The 20,026-nt window shown below is 36.8% G+C and overlaps 1 protein-coding gene across 1 annotated transcript; it reads right to left on the minus strand.

The window, feature by feature from the left end:
• Positions 1-3,098: 3,098 nt before the first annotated feature.
• tcirg1b (T cell immune regulator 1, ATPase H+ transporting V0 subunit a3b) lies at positions 3,099-19,341 on the minus strand. Its single transcript, XM_083561492.1, has 20 exons — positions 19,041-19,341; positions 15,775-15,894; positions 13,605-13,683; positions 13,335-13,483; positions 13,143-13,238; positions 12,350-12,541; positions 12,158-12,240; positions 11,435-11,528; positions 11,053-11,265; positions 10,347-10,497; positions 10,114-10,253; positions 8,191-8,348; positions 8,001-8,091; positions 6,732-6,850; positions 6,422-6,635; positions 6,017-6,130; positions 5,469-5,561; positions 4,832-4,952; positions 3,908-4,079; positions 3,099-3,766 (listed from the first exon to the last, which is right to left on the minus strand). The coding sequence occupies exons 2-20, from the start codon at positions 15,889-15,891 to the stop codon at positions 3,673-3,675; spliced, it is 2,490 nt and encodes an 829-aa protein (XP_083417618.1). The 5' UTR covers positions 15,892-15,894; positions 19,041-19,341; the 3' UTR covers positions 3,099-3,672.
• Between the last annotated feature and the right edge of the window lie 685 nt (positions 19,342-20,026).

The raw sequence follows: 20,026 nt of genomic DNA on the forward strand, positions 1-20,026 counted from the left end.
CACAGTGGTACATTGTGCACAGTAAAAACGACACAACGTTCCTCCAGAACCCTGGTGCTACACTAAATAACATAGAGCTACAACACAACACAAGCTACAAAAAGTGCATCGAGTGCAACCTAGTGCAAACAGTACAGATGAAAAACAGTATAAACAGACATACAACAGTACAGACAGACAGTGCAGACAGACAACACAAGACAAAACACATTACCCAAAATAGCGCCAACCAGTAAACCTACTGTATACTTCGCTTATACAGTACTATATTAATAGATGTGCTGTTTTATACAGAACATAAAAACTTGAATTGTAAACAACATATTATACATTTGATTATTGTATTAGGAAAATTCCATATTAATAGTAAAATGTGGGCTTAATGTAGACAAAACTTTTCCCATTTTATTAAAGACTTCAAAGCGCATGTAAATCTCTTGGAACAAACAAAAAAGCACTAAAAACGTGTAATGATCTAAAAGCATTAAAATGTATGTATAATTTTCTTTTTTTTTTTTCTTTTTTTCTCTGGAAGTTAGTATTAATTTAACATGATTATTTAATATGTCTTGTTTTTTTGCTATTTAATTAATAATAGTAATTAAAAAGTGTTTCCATCACAGTCATCAAGTTCTGTTTGGCTCAGACTAAAGATCACGTTAATTACCTTTTTCATGTTGCTTCTTACATGAGATATTGGCTTGTAACCTTCTTCTCCCACCCCCCCAAATAGGGGTCACCACAGTGGATCATCCATCTCCATAACCCCTGTCCTTTACATCTGCCTCTTTCAAACCAACTACCTGCATGTCTTTTCTCACCACATCCATAAACCTCCTTCTTGGCCTTCCTCTTTTCCCTCTTCCTGGTGGCTTCATACTTAGCATTCTCCTACCAACATGCCCAATGTGGAGCTAGAATCCACGACCCCACATCACCCCTGCTTTAATCAGTCTACTCTGGCTTCCATTTAAATCTCGTATTGATTATAAAATACTACTACTGACGGTCACTCATAAAATTACAACGGTAACACTTAATGGTCTAATGCCGCAGTATCTGAGCGAACTTCTGTACCATTATGGCTCCCAATGCCTACTTAGATGAAAAGGTGCAGGCTATTTGTTGGTACCTCATATTTCGAAGTCTACAAAAGGGGGCAGGTCTTTCCATTATAAAGCCCCACAGTTATGGAACAGCCTTCCAATTAGTGTTTGGGACTTAGACACAGTCTCAGTGTGCAAGTCAAGCCTTTTATCGGTAGGTTTTTCTTAGGTAAAGGAGCAGATCGGGAGGGATCATGGATATAGAGTGTTAGGTGAACTGGGATATTTGTAAGCTGTGGTCCCCTTACTTCCACGCGTTCACTCAGGTTTGTTGAAGGTGGCATGGTGGGCCGTCTCTTATTCCAGAGATCCCTCGTGTCTGTGTTACCTTCAGGCTCTCCCTTTTAGTTATGCTGCCATAGCGAGTCTTGCCGGAGTCCCCAAATGCACAGTGTCCTTAACTTTCATACAACAATAAAGACACTTAATCATCCATAATTTTCTCTCCCTGTCACCCCTCTCCTCTCTCTGTCTCTCTCAGACACGCTCCTGAGGTACCAGTGACCACTGTTCCTTTCCCTCTCCTCAGATCTGCCCAATTTGTCCTGGCCTGCCTCTGGATGGTTTCTCTTTGATTAGAGGCCACTCTGTGCAGCTGGGGATGGTTTCACATCAACGGCCTGGGGATTCATGAAATTACAAAGTAACACAGGAGCTTTGAGGATGGATTTAGACTGTGCTTAATGTCAACAGCCTGCTACACTGACTCAGGATTACAGTTTGCATTTGATCATCACTGCATACTTCAACATTGTTAAGCTGTAATAAATGGACATTCTGTGCCACCCAGATGAGGATGGGCTTCCTTTTGAGTCTGGTTCCTTTCAAGGTTTCTTCCTTATGCCATCAGCTTGCTCATTATTTACACGTGTAAAGAACAATCTTATTTATTCTTTCTTACCACATTATCTGTGTAAAGCTGCTTTGAGACAATGTTCATTGTTAAAAGTGCTATGCAATTAAAAATTAAATTGAATTGACCCTAAGATTAAGGGTCTCATGTTCTACCGGCTGAGCGAGCCGGACAGGTGTAAATCTATAACATAGGGAATTATTTAATTTTCTAAAAAAAAAAGTGTAATCAGAAAAGTACAAGACAAGATTTTTTCTTTTGCATTTAGTGAAGGTGTTTATTTTAAGATAGCCAGGAGAGGTTCATTCTACCACTTGGATGTGAGTACTGCAAAGAGTCTGGCCACATGTCTTACTTGTAACCATTCTAAAGGATAGTAAGTCTTGCCTTCGCTTGAAGGCTTAAAGGGAACATGATGCAAAGCAGGGTTTGTATGTTGCAGGAACTGAAACAAAACTTAACAAGTCTACCCTGAACTTAAACACATCATAAACGATTACATTAAATAAGCTAACTTATTATATATTATCTATTTATTCTTTTGTTATTTTTTACTTATAATGTAAATAATAAATGAATATACTTTTTATTCTTTGTGATGCTGATTTCAGTTTCCCACTACTAATTTAAGTAAAATGATCCTTTGTCTTTGTCTTTGTTTGAGATCCGTGAATCAAACTAAATCTATTCATCCATCCATCTTTAACTTTCTCTATCCATTTATATCTGTCTATCCATCTCTATTTATTTATCCATCAATCTATCAATCAATCTATCCCATCCATCCATATCTATCCATCCATCTATTTATCTGTGTGTCTGTCGGTTCAGGTAAGTATCTATCCATCTATTTAGCTAGCCAAGTGTACCCATCCATTCATCACTGTTGTTGAGTAAATATCACTTTAACCTCGAACCTCTTTTTTAAATATAAACAAATACAAACATTGATATGTTAAAGACACTTGATTACGTTACACAGTGTCTTCAATGGGTGAAAGAAAAATACTGGATCGTCCTCCTATTTCCTTATGAAAGACTTATTTAAATCCACGTTTTGTATAAAACAATGAAACCAAGACCTGTTTGGGTTAAAAGGGGTGAGAAAACCCACACACAAAAATATACACAAACCCAAATATTAGACAAGTTTTATTGACTTTGTGTTAACTTGTTTTGCAGTGTCCTATATTTCAGTTTTAAATCATATCTCATTAGCAAAGCAAGTGATTAAAAGACTTTACATGCAGGACAGGAAGACATAAAAACACAAAAAGAAGCAAATCCCTGGAACAAACAATTCCCTTTGATTCATCTGAATATTTCCATTCACAGATTATTGGAGTAAAAAGAATAAGTCTTATGTTTTACTTTACTAAGACACACAGACAAAAACTTATGGATAAAATCTCCCTGAGTTACATTTTTGGTGCTCATATCTTAGTGTACTCTCTGGAATGTATCACATATAATATCAGGCCCCATACCAATATGATTTTGTCAGAGTTATTACATGCTGTTACTATGAACCGAATCCCTTAGCCGTTACAAGAAACTGTAAAACTGTTCTGAGATAAAGACAAAAAGGGAATATTCCACTAGCATGAAGACTGATCTTCACCACAAACCCCAGGAGGACATAGTTTGATTAAACATTAAAGTTTTGAAATGTTTTGGTTAAAAACAGGCACATATTTCTTTGCTAATAAACCATTAGTTGGTTGAAGAGAAGCTGATTAAAGAGGTGAATGAAAATGGACTGAGCTTGTAGCCTGTGCCACTGTAGAACTTGTTCTGAAATTCGACCCTGGGAGAAAAAAAAAAAAAAAAGATAATCATTTCTTTTCAGACTTGAGATTATATACATAGAAGAATATTAAAATACAAGGTGTTTAGACTAAACAGTTTGTGACATAAATTACTGTACGTGTTTGTGTGTTGCTCTCACCAATGAAGTCGCAGAGCATGCAGAAACGCCGAGAGACCTTCCATGATGAGAAGAATAGAAATGGTCAGGACGGCGAAAAAAGCAAATACGAGTACCATGATCACACCTCCCACATAGCTGGTATATGTAAAAGAGTTGTGCATCACCATCACCCAAAGCACTTCCGACAGCTCTATAAAACACAGACGCACAATTAATATACACAGGAAATAGAAACAGGATCTTTGCTCTTAGTATAAATTGCATGCACAAAATAAGAATAGCTTTCTGATAACAAACAAGACTTGTCAGAAACGTTCTCCCTTTATTATAAAGTGGCCGGGACTTGTAATGAGTAAAGCTTAATTTGCCTTATGTAATTATTTACCCCCTTGAACTTGGGTTGTGTGTGGTGAATTCTATCCAGCTTTAGCCACTGTGCTAGTTTTTTATTCAGCTTTTATATTAGGTTGTGTATCTTCAGTTCAGAATGTCCTTGAACAGTATTGATCACAAGTCGGTGTTCTTTTCCATTCAAAGTTGCCTGGATATTCAATATAGCACTCAGAGCTGTGATCATATAAACCTTTTTCGCAGTTGGGGCATGTTTGAGTGCCGGTTTGTGAATGGAGAGCAGAGCTGGAGGATGTGAGCGGTAGGAATCAAACACCTGAGCGCATTTTTCATTGAGTGATGTCTTTTTCAGTGAGAGTGAAAAGGAAAAAGGGGGAGAGATAAGTGCTTCGGGAGTGAGAGCTAACTGAGTCGTTTACATGTGTTTGTGGGTCCCATTCTTTCCTTCCTGGTCCAGCAAGCTATATACACACTTATTTTACATTTTAACATTTAAAGTTTTTTTTTATGGAACTTTAAATACTATTTAACATTCAAGTGCATGGTCAACTTAGATGCTAAAAATGGAAACCGGTGTCATGATACACTCACGGGCATGAGCCAGACTGAGAGCCCACAGACGCAAGTAAGAGGCAGTGTTGGAGATGCAGCCCAGACAGTACTCTATGGTGTGAATTGCCTGATGCATGAAAACATTGGCCGCATCAAACTCCTGTTAACAAAATAATAATAAAAAAAAAAAGATTACATGGGGATTAAATCAACCAAATACCAGCTGAAAATTTAACAATATGTGTACTATTTTTGTTTTTTTTAACCCTCTAATCACAATTCATGCTTCTAACACATTAGTAGGTGCCCACTCTTTCATGGTCATATGAAAATTAAGTGCCTGAGGAATATGTAAAAAGTGACATCCAAAACCGAGCATTGGTTTCTACCAAATGCAAAGTTTTAATACATGAGTTTTTTTTCTTTTCTGGAATTAACTGACATTAGCAAGCTGGTCTTTACCGAATCATTCCAATCTTTGGCTTTACATTTATAGAGCCCAATACAATTAAACCAAAAATGAACACTGCATTTCCCAAGATAGCTGTGTTGTAACTTTCAATTTCAACAAATGAATTAACTTATCTTAAGCTGATGGTGCACAGGAATTATTAGGTGGTACTTAAATTTTAAAACACACACTACACTTAAAGATTTTAAATTTTCAACAACTCACCTCCTCCTCCTCCTCTTCCCCGACTTTTATGTCGACGTCATCCTGTTGAGCATTTACTGAACCGTTTTCTGCTAAGAGAGGACGCCGGTCACCCTGTGCAACGAAGGAGCGTGTCAAAAATGGAAGCATCCATATAACCATGTGTCGAGCGTTTTTATTGTAGAGGTTTCAGCTCAGTAGATTAAATGTTGACTTCATGGGTTCACACCCCAGCACCACCAAGCTGCTACTGCTGGGCCCTTAAACCTTAACTGCTCAACTGTAGTACAGTTATTCCCAGTTTATCGCGGTGGTTATTTTCCAAAACCACCCGCGCTAAACGGAAAACCGCGATAAACGGACGCCACCCCAAAAATTTTAAACATAGTATTCAATAATTACTAAATCAATCAATTACTTAATTAATTACATTATCAATTACTTAATTAAGTAGTTACTCGTTACATAATTATTTACTTAAATAAGTACTCATTATTTAATTAATTCCTTAATAAAATTATCCTAAAACAGCAATGACCCATACTCTATTTTTGTACAAATATCCTTACAGCAGCCTGCCGTTTCTTTTTCTTGAAGGTGAGGTACTCATGAATGGGCTTTCCCAGGAGCAGTACAGGAACTGAACACACTGCCAGAACCACCAGAACCTTCTGCACAGTCATCTACAGAGAGACCAGAGGCAAATACTTCATATTTAACAAAAACACTATTTAAACAGTTCAATCATCACTCATGATTACCATACATCATTATTTTTACCCATTATAAAGACACCTAAATATAAGCCTGATCCCAACACCTAATCTACATGGCTGGCCAGGTTGTGAATTATGAGACACGTGGCCACAAATTTGTTTGACATCAGTGGGTGTGTCAAAAACTGACAACAATAATTCTAAACAATTTGGTTCTGAATGTATACATAACCAAAGAAGACAAAATGATGATAATACCTGGCCACTGTAAAGCTCTTGATTGTCCTTATTCTCTGTGAACAGGAACATGTCTATGAAGTGGATGAGGATACTGGGCGCCTTGTCCGAGTGCATAGAATCATAAGCAACCCACTTAAAAATCACCATGAAGATCAAGTAACCAAACAAACACAGCATAAAAAACAACTCGGGAATCAGCACCAGGAACACGCTGCTTATCTCCCCAAAGTGTCTACAGAGGGACAGAGAAACACGCGTATACATGAGCTACTTACGGGAAGTCTTACAACAGGTAATAATGGAGAAAATAACGGTCTGCGATACTCACAAAAAGTTGAAAAAAGACAGACAGACTCCAAACGTCATGTGGATGATTCCGATAATTACAGACATCTTCATCTTATAGGAGTTAAGGAACGTCAGGTGGTTACTAGCCATTCCCCAGATCTGAAGATTACAGATATCATTTATTTTTTTGCCCAGTTTTACACCATTCCACACACACACTGTGACACTATATGCAATAAATAAATTAATAAATTCAGAGGAGTTTCAAATCGTGATTAATAATGTGAACAGATGGACGTTCAATGATTATTTCATACACTGCTTTGTTTAACGAATTGATTGATTCTTCCATCAATTTAAAAGTATGTGTTTAATCATGTTAAAGTTTAGCCAATTAGTGATTTATTTTGTGGGTAAACGCCAATGGTGGACAGTAACAAAGTAAATGTAATCTATCACTGTACTTAAGTGGCTTTTTCACGTATCTGTTCTTTACTGAAGTCTTTCTGTTGGGGAAGAATTTTACTTTAACTTTACAACATGTCGAAGGCAAATAACGTTTTAATCAACAACATTTTTATTTGTCAGTGGATCAAAACTTAACTGGTCAAGCACGCAACCAGCCAGCAATCAGTGTAGAGCGCACGCTCTGTTTTGTACTTGTTTTGATTGCTGGTTGGTGGTATCTACTTAGCACGGTTCAGCATCAGTTCAACAGCAAGCAGAAAGTTTTAAAAGGAATAAATGATGAACTCCTGACTCAAACTTGCAACAACACTCGTGGCCTCATTTGTGCGATAGTAGTAGTTAGAAGTAAGGTTTCGGGCTCATGATAATTTTAAAAGATATCAATCAGTGTTTGACTAATTAATTATTCTATTAATGGAATAGTGTGCAAAGAGTTAAGCAAAGAGTCTTGTGATAAAATGAATAATAGACACCAGAATTATTATAGCCATAATAAATCCCAAATACTGGATACTTAAAGTACAATTGAAGGCAAATACTTTTGTACTTTTACTCACGTGAATTCATATTTTAAATAGTGTACTGCGACTCTAACGCAAATACATGGTTTGTGTATTTCGACCAACCACTGGCTAACAAAAAAAAAAAAAAAAAAAAAAAAAAAAAAAAAAAAAAAGAGCATTCCTTCTTATAACTAAAACAACTACAAATAGAAAGTTGTGCTCCAGCCAATAATAAGAAAATGAAATAACACTGTGTCATTTGATATAATGTAAAAAAAAAAAAAAAAAAAAAAAAAAAGATCATTTGTTTTAAGTATTTCAATCTTGTGCAAGTTTACCGGATCAATGCCAAAAGGATAGGGTCCGGTAAATACTCCAGTAACATTGGGATCCAGTGTGAGATATTGGTTAGACTTGAAAATGTCCTCTCTAAAAGATAAAGATAACATGGTAAACATTTTGTTATACACTTAAAAAAAAAAAAAAAAAAAAAAAAGAACTCATTTTATTTGCGTTTGAGAGACGTACGTCCAGTTGTAGTAGTTCGCATGGGGACGAACGTGCCAGGACGAGGGGAAGACAGTAAGACCTCTGCTGAAGCACTCGTTATAGATGGCACCAGTGTAGATGGAGAAAAGTCCCATCAACAGGATGAGATAGCGTCCTCCAAACATCATACTCCAAATCTGAACACCAAAAAAAACCCTTAATAAACACTTGCTAATGAATATCTTGGGGCTTAAATAAAGTACTCTAATGATTTTTCCACATATTGTACCGGTGATTACCACAGAACAGAACAGAACAGAACTCTTTTCGAATTTTTTAAGAAATACTATTTCATGAAAAGGTAAATGAGACTACTTTCACTTCATCTTTCAACTAATGCTGAAAATGTTCATATTTTATGGAATGTAAATTAAAAATGCTCCATTGCCAATTTTTCAACATTGCAGTAGGATTAAAAACAGACACTTCTCTTTTTGGGATATTTCACACTACATTCTGTGATGTACCACTTTTACTGTGGCTGCATACATTCACAAAGTAGCTTTTGGCAGCTTTTCTTGATTTTCTGTCTTAAAAGCTACAATGAAGGCAACCCACATCTCCAGCAGAGTTACACTAATCTTTCTTTAATTTAATTCAATTAAATTTTTAACAATAGAAATTGTCTCAAAGCGGCTTTATAGAATGTAAGAATTATAGAACTAAATTCACTTATATTTAAATGCATGTTTATATGAGTATGAAATATATATATAAAAATATAACTAATGTATCTAATTAGAAATCAGAGGTAGACAGACTACTGCTTTCAATATCTCTGTTAGCCATAGAAGAGTTTGGGCATTGCAGTTTTTACCTTGAAACTCAGCTCGCAAGCTGATGAAACAAAACAAAGCACATTTACTGCACATCCTGTAGTCGTGCCGATTTAGATCTTTTTGATTCAGTTGTTTCAGCTCATACTCGTTTACAGCTACTGTGCTCTGACCTATTTAAAAACCACTCAGGGGAATACATTCGAATCAAACATACTAAACCCTGAAAATGTTAACGCACCATTAAGAGATATCTTCGAAAGTATCTCATCTGAATTAAAGGATAACCTATTAGCACTGTTCAGTTCTGCTCAGTTTATTTATCCCCATAGTTTGTGCATATTCGATTAGACATTCACTCACATTTGGAATTTTCTTTTTTTTAATGCCATGCCAGCTTCTATGGCTATGTTCATGGCGAAAGCCAGGTTTAGTTATACAAATATGAAACTAAATAAGATAAAAAAATTCTAAAATCCCCCCCATAAAAATATTTATTTTATGTAATTTGTTGTTTAAGCACTGATCCTATTCTGACTGCCATTTATTTTTTGTGTATGAATTCAATTTTGGTCTCAAATCTGTGAAAGGTTCAGAGCATTTTACTGGGTCGGGAGATAATGCTTCTTTGGTGGCATATGTTAAAAAAAAAAAAAATAAATAAATAAATAAATAAATACAATAAATAATTGAATTCTGGTAAATTGAATTTCAAATGACCAGTCTAGCTATTTAAAGGCAAATTTTGACCTTTGAGAGTGTTTATTAGAGTAATTTGTTATCTTTAGATAGCTCCAAAAATGGAAACATCTTTATATAAAAATGTGCTTTAAAATGCATGAACCAATGGATTTTGCAGTGTAGGCAGAAATCATGGAAATGGTTTCATTAAAGCAAAAGTACATCTTCCTACTAGCACAGTTCACATGAAAATGAAAGCACAAAAGTAGGTGATGATGTCCTTTGTTGGTCCTCACTTGCAGTTTCTTTTGATAATGGCATCGTTTACAAGTGGGATTCTTTAATTTGTCAAATTTTTTGGGGGTAATTTTTCAAACATCAAACCTATAGCTGAAGGAGATTAGGAGGAAAAAAAAAAAAAAAAGAATGGTGCCAAGCATTTCACCTCATTTGATTGGTTCTTCATTTTGGGGTCCTTCTCTTCGATCACCATCCAGATAGCAGCAAGTGTCATGAGAAGGCCGTGCCCTACGTCTCCAAACATCACCGCGAACAGGAATGGAAATGTAATGATGGTGTAGAGTGCTATCGAGATACAGAGAAGAAGGAGTAAGACATGGTGCTTGTGTAGCTCTGTTATATACCAGTGTGAGTCTGCAGGAGTGGTGAGGGTGTTACCTGGGTTGACCTCTCTATAGCTGGCTACTCCATAAGCATCTACGATATTCTGGAAGCCTGCCGTGAAAGCGTTAGTTGGGAAGAGGGTAGGAGGAGAAGCGCTAGGAGGCAAACGATTGTAGAATGAATCGACACTGCTACCGCTTTTCCTCTGATAAACAGAAAGAAACAAAGATACAAAGAGCACATGACTCCACTTCATAGAAGACACAACCAAACAACAAATTCATTAATAATGGAGGATTTGTGCAATAGATCAAGTATAGGCAGTATTCCTTCTAGCCAAAAAGTCATAGCGACTATACTGTAATAATTCTTTTGTTTGTTTATTCTTTCTTTTTCTTTCTCTATTGCCTCATTACTGAAAACAGTATTAAATACGGCATTTCAGTTCATACAGTTTTGTGCATTTTGCTAGTTTCTATTAATTCAATAATTTAGAAATATATTTCAAGCTCGTTTTTATATACAATACCTCCAGTTTTAGAAAGAGAGTGAAAGTTGAGCCGTTTTTTCAAACTGGTCTTTAGAAGAGAATGCAAACAAAAACACTCCTCATTTTACCCCCCTGGCCCTTCTCTTTTGCACATATTTCAAATCTTATTTAAACTTAAGTCTTCATTGACTGTAATAACCCTGATCCTTACTAGTGAACGAATACTAAAAACTCTGCTAAATGTTTTTAAGTGTGAAACTAAATTCTCACCCCTCCCTCACGCAGGGCACTTTGTAGAGCAGGAAGCTGGTTAACAGGGCACCAGGCCTCAGCGATCAGGCACTTCTCAGTGACCGAGGGGCTGCATAGATTCAGCACCATCTGAATGGCTTTGCACTTCTGCACCCGCACGCGCCACTCTGGTAAATTTGTCACAGCACGCCTTAGCAACTGCTGCAGGTAGTCTTCTGTATTTTTCATTACCTATAGAGGAGAAGGGAAAGATAAGGATTGAGAAGGTAAATGGAGATAAGATGTATCTCATGCAAGAAATGTCTGGAAAAATGAGAAAAATGAGGAAGCATAGACAATGCTTTCAATGCATGAGAACTTCGTGTTCAGACCAGTTTAGTGGCTGAATGGCTTTACTCACTTTATTGATGTCTTCGATTCTGGTCTTGACTTCATTTAAAACCTGCTCTCTCTCGGACTGGCTCTCCGAATACGGGAACGTCTGTGTGTGGAAGCTGGGTGTGTTGCAGGCAACTCATTATCGTTACTCAGTTTGATTACTTTTACATCAGTAATATCTAAGACATCTCCCATTAGATTGTATTAATTACAAGAATAAATACGTACAAACACTATATGGTAACCTTTTGAGATAAATCACAGAATTGCGAGAAACGTTTAGCTGCTTTGCAAAAAATGGATATGGAGCATTTGGTTAAATCCTACTTTAGGTAAATATTTAGCAATAAGGAAATTATTTGTCTTTTCACAGCACGGAGTTAGCGTTTGTAAATGGACACTGCAGCGGTAATTTATTCCCGAAGAAAAAAAATCAGACAGGCATTGAGGAAATTGCCTCTTTCGTGCAGTCTCGAGATTATCGATGGTTACATCTGCATGCTATTCAAAAAGTATATATTCTTTCTCAGAAGACTATGAGTGATCACGATCAAAAAATTTGACCCTGAAGGAGTGAAATAGCGGCGTGTTGGGGGTTTGTAATCTAATCTCGTAATCGTACATTTTTGCATTTTTTTTTTATCTTGACCAAAACTCTGTACAAAAAAAAAAAAAGGTTTGATCTATAAACATTAAAAAGTTTCATGCTCGTCTATGCAATGACCAAACATGATATGAAACGTACCAGTCACAGATCTTCTTCACCTTCTGTCCAATCTGATCCCCCCAATAGGAGATAAGGAAGATGGTCCACTGTACCATTTCACCCTGAATCACAAAATCACCAGTCAGAATAAAATCTGGAAAAAAATCCTCAGAAGATCATAAACACAGTAGGTACATTAAGGATCGCTGTTTGATATGATAAATCTCTTACGCTTTCGGGATGCTCCAGCTTCTCCTCCATTTCTCGAAAATCCACGATGATATAACCACGACATGCACGCCAGAGCAGCCTTTCGAAAGCCGGTACCTTCCATGGGTGCACAACACCAGCCACAAAGCTGAGCCTCACATCCTGCCTGTTCTCTGCTAAACCCACTTGTTCGAATGAGGGAGGCGGTGCTGTCTGTGACACATTAATACATTAAAAAATAAAATATATAAATAATAGAAAAAAATTAAGATTTTAAATTGTTATCGAAATGATTTTTTTTACGATTTTATATAGGTGGTATCAAAAAGTTCTAGTGTCAAAACAAGTGTTGTCACATGCCAACAGATGGCAGCACAAGGCTGCAGGCACAGTCACAGGAAGCACTGATTTTCTCAAGTCAGTGTGCCAAAACACATCGGCCAGTGTTCATCAGGAGCGGTGCAACTTGCTCTATTCAGACAACGTGAATTACAAAGTCTGCAATACAAGTGCAGGCAATCCTCACGTGTGATCTTTACACGAGCCAAGTTGTTGCCGAGTTCGCAGACGCAGGAGCAAAAGGAACACTGCGTCAAAGTCTACCAAGAACTCTGTCAGCGTGCTCTAGATGATCTATCCTTCATGTCAGAGATCACTGATGAAACTTTTGTGATGCCACCTCGTGCATAGAATTATGACACAATATAATTTCTTAGGTCTTTGCACTCAAACTGATAACGCATGCAAATAACTCGTTTTCTGTAAAAATCAACCATTCAGATGCAAGAAATCTCGTGTGGAGATTAGGCGGGACCTGAGAGGATGTGAGGAAATGCATCTGAGTTAGCACTCCTCTGTACTGACACAGCTGATTCAGCTGAGCTCGGATGCTGTCTCTGTTTCTGGAAACCTGAAACAGTAAAGAAAAAACAAATAAAAAAATTTAAAAAAAGAAATAAAGCTTGTTCAGACGTGTATACGCTCACACACACACACACACACACACCTCTCGGAGTTCCCGGGTTAAGCGCTCACTCTCCTCCTCGATAATTAGCAGTTCTCTGGGCTGAGGGGCAGGGGGGATGAGCAAGGGGCCTTTCAGGGGTGTGCTGAGTGGTGGAGAGTGGGAACGTGTGATCTCCTGCTCCAAAAACGCTGATTACATGTTGAAGAACGAAAGAAGAACAACAGAAAAAGAAGAGAAGACCATTTAACTTACGTTCACACAGTGTAAAAATCTAAGTTCACTTAAAGAAGAATTTCCCAAACTACTCACCAAAGGCTTTCTCAAGCTCATCGCATCTCCTCACCTCACTGACAAACTTCCTCTGAAATGCGTTCACATTTGGATTTAGCTAAGATAAAATGAGAAAAAGGGTGAGTATAGAGGTCCAGTGTGCAAAGCTTTCAGCATAAAAGTTCAGCATTAGTATTTTCAGTTAATAATAAAACAAAACATTCATTTATTAAGCATATAGCAAGACATGTAGTGCTATGAAAAGGTAAATTTTTTTAATTAATTTTTTTATTTTTGCACGTGTCGCATTAAATGGTTTCAGATCCTCTTACAACATGTAACGGAACAGGAAAAATATGAGGAAACGCAAAGAACAGTTTTTAAATGAGCAATCAACTGAAAGAAACACATCTACCTTCAGTCATCTTTACAAACACTGGAACAGTGAAAACATCTGGTTTCCAGATCAAAAATTTAAGGCAAGAGATCAGAATTTTAGCTTCTATTACCTGACATTTACATCTAGCATTTAGTCCCTTTTGGGGCTCACCACCCTAATCATTGTGATGCGATTGTGATGCGATTGTGAAACTGTTGCATTCTTCCTTAAATGTTTTTCCATTTTTGTAACGTTTTATTCAATCTAATTCCTTTAAGAAAAGTTCTCCATTCAGTCTCCTCTTCAGGAGTTGAAATGAATGCTCAGTTTGGTTAAGGTCCATCACTTATCACTTTTATGTATAAGCCATGTGATCACACTGGAGGACTTCTGACCCACTTTTAATTGCAGACCTGCACTAATTCAACCAGTCTTCCTCTTTTAGTTGAGTAATTTTAGTAAAGTAATTTGACTTCTTTGGAGCCGGATTTCAGTGATGAATTGTTCTTGTGTTTTAGATTGTTGGCGTGCTGCACTTGAACATCTGATCACAGAGCAATTTCTTTGTCACAAGATGTTTTCTAACAATTGCATGGTTTTACAAATTATATCAAGTTAGCCTGAAGCAGCAAAGCATCCCCAGAGCATTACACTAACACCACCAGGTTGGCTAGATTAGTTTATGCCAGATGTATCAGGATCCATGTCTTCCAAAAAGTTTTACTTTTGATTTAATCCACAGAAAATGTTTTTTAACAAATTCTGATTAGCAACTTTAATATAGTCCTTGTCTATTTGTGCAATCATAAATGCTGACCTTATCTAAGGCTTACAATTCCTTAGACATTTCTCCAGGCTCTGTGTCTTCCCAGATTAGTCATTAAAATACATTTGGAAAAATTCTGGGAGGCAGACACTTTATGGGAAAGGTCAGCAGGGTTCCACATTTGTTTTTTTTTTTCATCTTGATATAAATCTCACTGTGGCTGGCTGAGATTTATATAAGACAAACTCTTTCTAGATTGAAACATTCCTAATCACGTTATTTCTATTCAAATGAGGCTTTAGATTCAACAGGACCTGTGTGTGTAACTGAAGTTAATTCTATTCTATCTAAGGAAGCATCTAGTTTTCAACACCTGATGGTTTTGGAACCTTTTTTCCTTTCAATAAAAAACAGATGATTTAAAACTGTATTTTGTGTAATATTTACGTTGTTAGAACTGATATTTCAGACAAAATAAGCACATTTCAGAAAATCGAAAATGAGGACTGAATTACATACACTTTTATTTTTTTTATTTTCTACATGCTTACTTGACACATCAGTCAAGACGTGGTTACCTGATCTCACCTACAACCTAATGTGGCTTTAACCAAACTAAACTGACTAGGATTAAACCCAAGGATTTAAACTACCACTAACGCTATAGATAATAGTAAAAAGCTCATCATGAGAAAATGTTGCTGACTCGTCAAAGCTGTCAAAATAGGGAGGTGGTAGCTCAGTGGTTAAGGCATTGGGCTTTGGATCAGAAGATCACAGGTTCAAATCCCACCACCACCAATCTGCCACTGCTGGGTCCTTGAGCAAAAAGCCCTAAAAAAAAAACACTCCCCTGCTCAGTTGTAAGTCGCTCTGGATAAGGGCGGCTGTAAATGTAAATGTAAAATACCCTAAAAAGATCCTTGCAGCTGTTTTGTATGTCAGGTTTTAAAATCACTCATACCATTTTACACAAAAATAATATATATATTTTTCCTATATTTTATTGAAAAAAAAAAACACTGAATCTATAGCTGTGTGAACCTTCGTGTTGGCTTTCTTACATCTCTAAACTCGACAATACCCAGCTCTCCCAGCTCACTGACACAGTTGTAGGCTGCACCGGACTGCAGAAAAAGCTGCACCAGGCACACCTCCTCACTGCGGAACATGGAGCCCATGACCTGAGATAGAAAGAGAGAGAGATATAAAGAGAAAGAGTCCAAATCAAAAAAGCAATCAACAAACAGAAAGAAAGATAGACAAAAAGGTAGAAATTTCCAGGCAAAAACAGTGACATACAGAAAAACAAAAGAGATAGAGACAGTATAAAAACAAAATAAAATAATGGCAGGACCAGAGAGACAGAAAAATGAAAGAAAAAAAGACATAGCAAGACAAAGAAAGAAACAGACACAGGAAGAGAGAGGAAAAAACACAGAGACAGAGAGAGACAGAGAGAGAGACAGAGAGAGAGACAGAGAGAGAGAGAGAGAAGTAAAAACAGTTATCACATGTCAGTTCATCATGATCTATTTTTTTTTTAATTGTGAGTATGATGTAGAAATTCCTGCAAAACACACACACACACACACACACACACACACACACACACACACACACACACACACACACACACACACACACACACACACACACACACACACACACACACACACACACACACACACACACACACACACACACACACACACACACACACCTCTCCTTTTTCCACTGCATGGCTGTGAGTCAAACCTGTACCTAAACCTGGTTAAGCAAAATGACACACATTTCGACATTTTCCAGTCTGAACATGACTATACTCTTGAGCTTTTTAGTTACATTTCATAAATAATTTTAAAAATAGAAACGTCATGTGGTAACAAAATTCAAAGTACTTGCCACGCAAAGTACACCAGGTGGCACCTAACATCTATTAGCGTAAATCTTACTGTTAACATTAATGTATAAAATCAATTCTATTCTAACACCAGTAAAAAAAAAAAAAAAAAAAAAAAAGAAAAAAAATGCTCGATTGACAAAAGGTGCATGTTCTATATGGTTTGCACTGTGGGAGGCATACAGACTTTAAACCACAGCACATCTATAGCATGTAAACCACAACATTTCTATAACAACAACTTACACAGAAACTCGCATGGTATATGCTCTTCATGAAGAAATTTCGAAAGGTGTTGAATTGTTACTGTGAAGCTAGTCAGCTGTGTTTTTCGCATTTATTTCACATTTTGTAAGGCACAGACGATGTCTGTACATACTATACATATGTCTTGTACATATTATGTACGTAATTTGTGAACGAAAACAGGATAAGCAAACAGCCCTGTGTAAACGAAGCGCAAACGAGCCCAGCTGGCGTACGATTTTGAAACAACGGGATGTACGGGGAAATACTTTTATTTCCTCATTACATCCTAATGTGGCTAAGTGATAACACAGCTTCCTAATTCCATTCTGTATAAACTTGTTGTACAGTCATAAACTGAAAGGATGTTTTTGACAAAATGGGTCTGCAGTGAGAGAGTGTTCACATACTGTGCTTTCTATGAGATTTATCCAAGTGACAATTGTCAAGTCAAGTTTATTTCTATAGCGTTTTCACAACAGACATTGTCTCAAAGCAGCTTTACAGAATTTAAGAGTTAAGGTGAATGGTATGCATTTATCCCTGATGAGCAGCCATGGTGACTGTGGCAAGGAAAATTCCTTAGATGTTATTAGGAAGAAACCTTGAGAGGAACCAAACTTAAAAGAAGGAACCCATCCTCATTAAGGTGACATCAAGAGTGTGATTATAAATCTTCAAACAATACAGAACAATACAGCAGAGTGAGAACTGCCATGAGTACTGGAGTGTAAGATTATGAGTAATGTTCTTTCTACAGTCTTTTACAGTCATTTGTGGTTATAAAACTACGATCTACTGAGCAACTCATAAAATAGCTCAACATTTACAATCATCATGGATCCAACACCAGCTTCTCCATGCCAGAGCTTTTAAACACTCAAGGGGGTCTAATTGTTCATTACAGATCGTAAAACTGACTTAATAAATCACAGCTTCCACAACTTCTGCAATTTGGTCATGTTTCACAGCCTCATGTTACACCACACTATACCAGCGGTTTCATACAGCACTAGTTTGGTGGACCCTTCTCAGAAACCCAATGTTTGAAGTGAGCATAAATGTAGAAATGGTGAAGTTTCTCTCCCTGAAATCTTTAATTGGCATTTTTGGAAGAGGTCACCAGAGTAGGCACTTTGTAACTGTCAGAGGCAAAACTGTTTTCTCCAAAAGGAAAGTCTTGTATAATGTATAGTTTAATTTATGTCTGTACTTTGAGAGCCACTAACAGCTGGAACCTGATTCTGATTCAGGATGGTTTTTTATAGCTGATACTATTTCCTTGTTGATACTTTTTTTTCTATTTGGAAAGAGCTTTCTGACGGACTTTGCCAAGTCAAAGAGCTCTTTTTTTAAATAAGATTTAACCAAGTGACATTCCTGCCTGAAAGCTCTTCATGAAAGCAGGTGAAGAAATGCAAGACTTTTCCAACTTCCTCAATGCAGTTTCATTTGTGGTCTCAGGCTTTGTCAGGCAGATCTCAGTGTGCGGTTTCACATTGGAAATTTCCTGCTTGTTACGTAGTAAAAGACGGACAGAAGTACTTTAATTCTCCTTAACAATATTTCAATAGGCTTTTAGCAGACAATCTTCCCAACAGCTGGAGTGATTCTCTGCTTCAGTATTGAGGAGAAGGTCAATATCATAATTGTTATTTTGAGTACATGTAAAGCTCATACTGATGTTGGATTTTCTCACATTTACATTTCAAGTGAACAATGTGGCAAAAATTTTTAAGCAAAACTGGCAAAGAAATGTAAAAGAAAAAGTTAAAATGCACATTTTAATCAGATTTAAACACGTGTGTACTGTCAATATAAAAGTGCTGAAAGCTGAAGACTCCTTACACCAAACAGTTGCATGTTTTGTTTTTTATATTTATTAACGCCCCTTTAAACTACAAATCAATCGTAGTATCGCCCCTTTGAACTACAAATCAATTTGTGCAGCCTTTACTTTGGCACTAAATACCCAAAATACAAGTGAATATGCAAATAAAACACAATATATTATTAAAAAAAAAAAAACACGCGCACGCGTATTATGCAGTGTAGTGTTTGTCCATTTGCTCCATTCCTCTGCATTCCTGCAGTATCTGTATCCACTACACCTATTCACTCTCTGTCCAGCTTTCTCTCCTTTACTGTCTCTATAGGAAAACCTGGTGATCTGCAACTTACCCAGGGATAGTGAAAAATTATTGGCACCCACAAGCTCTCAAAGTGTGTCCAACACCACTCTTTCCTCTCTGCTCACAGCGTTAATGAATCAGCTCCAACAGCTGTCCAACAGCCTCTTAGGTTTCCCACCTGTTTTCAGCAAACCACGCCTTTTTCATTACGATTGGCTAAACGTGCCTATATACACTCATCCGATTGGCTAACTTATAACAAACAGGGACATTTATCCAATCCAGTGCCGTGACACTAGATTTGTAGGAAAGCAGGTAGAAAGTCAAGCAGCCACAAAAGCTGATTCACCAACTTCCTGTTTCTACTCAGAGTCACATGATGATTGGTGGTCACGTGCAGGGAAAGCACGTTTATCTGCGTGTGGACGAAATGGAAACGTGAAACTCGCGCTAGAAAATCACTGTAGAAATCGTGCCTTTTTTTATTTGCTTTGGATTTTATTTTTTGATTTGTGTAGATTTGTGTGTATTTGTAGCCTCCTGGTACTGTTGGTTTGTTTAGTGTTTACACTAAGGAATGTTTGTATTCTGTAATTACACAAACACAAGCAGTAACTATTAAAATATTCAGAAAGATGTGTTTTTAACAATTTTATATTTTTTATATATATATATATATATATATATATATATATATATATATATATATATATATATATATATTAATATTACATATATATATTACATACAGTGGTGTGAAAAAGTGTTTGCCCCTTGCCTGATTTCTTATCCTTTTGCATGTTTGTCACACTTTAATGTTTAAAATCAATAAACTAATTTAAATATCAGTAAAAAGATAACACAGGTGAACACAACAGGCTTTTATTATAGAGGGAAAACAAAATCCAAATCTACATGGCCCTGTGTGAAAAAGTGTTTGACCTCATCCAAGAGGTCACAAAAGACCCCACAACAACATCCAAAGAACTGCAGGCCTCACTTGCGTCAGTTAAGGTCAGTGTTCTTGACTCCACC

Source organism: Silurus aristotelis (genome assembly GCF_946808225.1).
Source record: "Silurus aristotelis genome assembly, chromosome: 14".
In the NCBI taxonomy this organism is placed as follows: Eukaryota; Metazoa; Chordata; class Actinopteri; order Siluriformes; family Siluridae; genus Silurus; species Silurus aristotelis.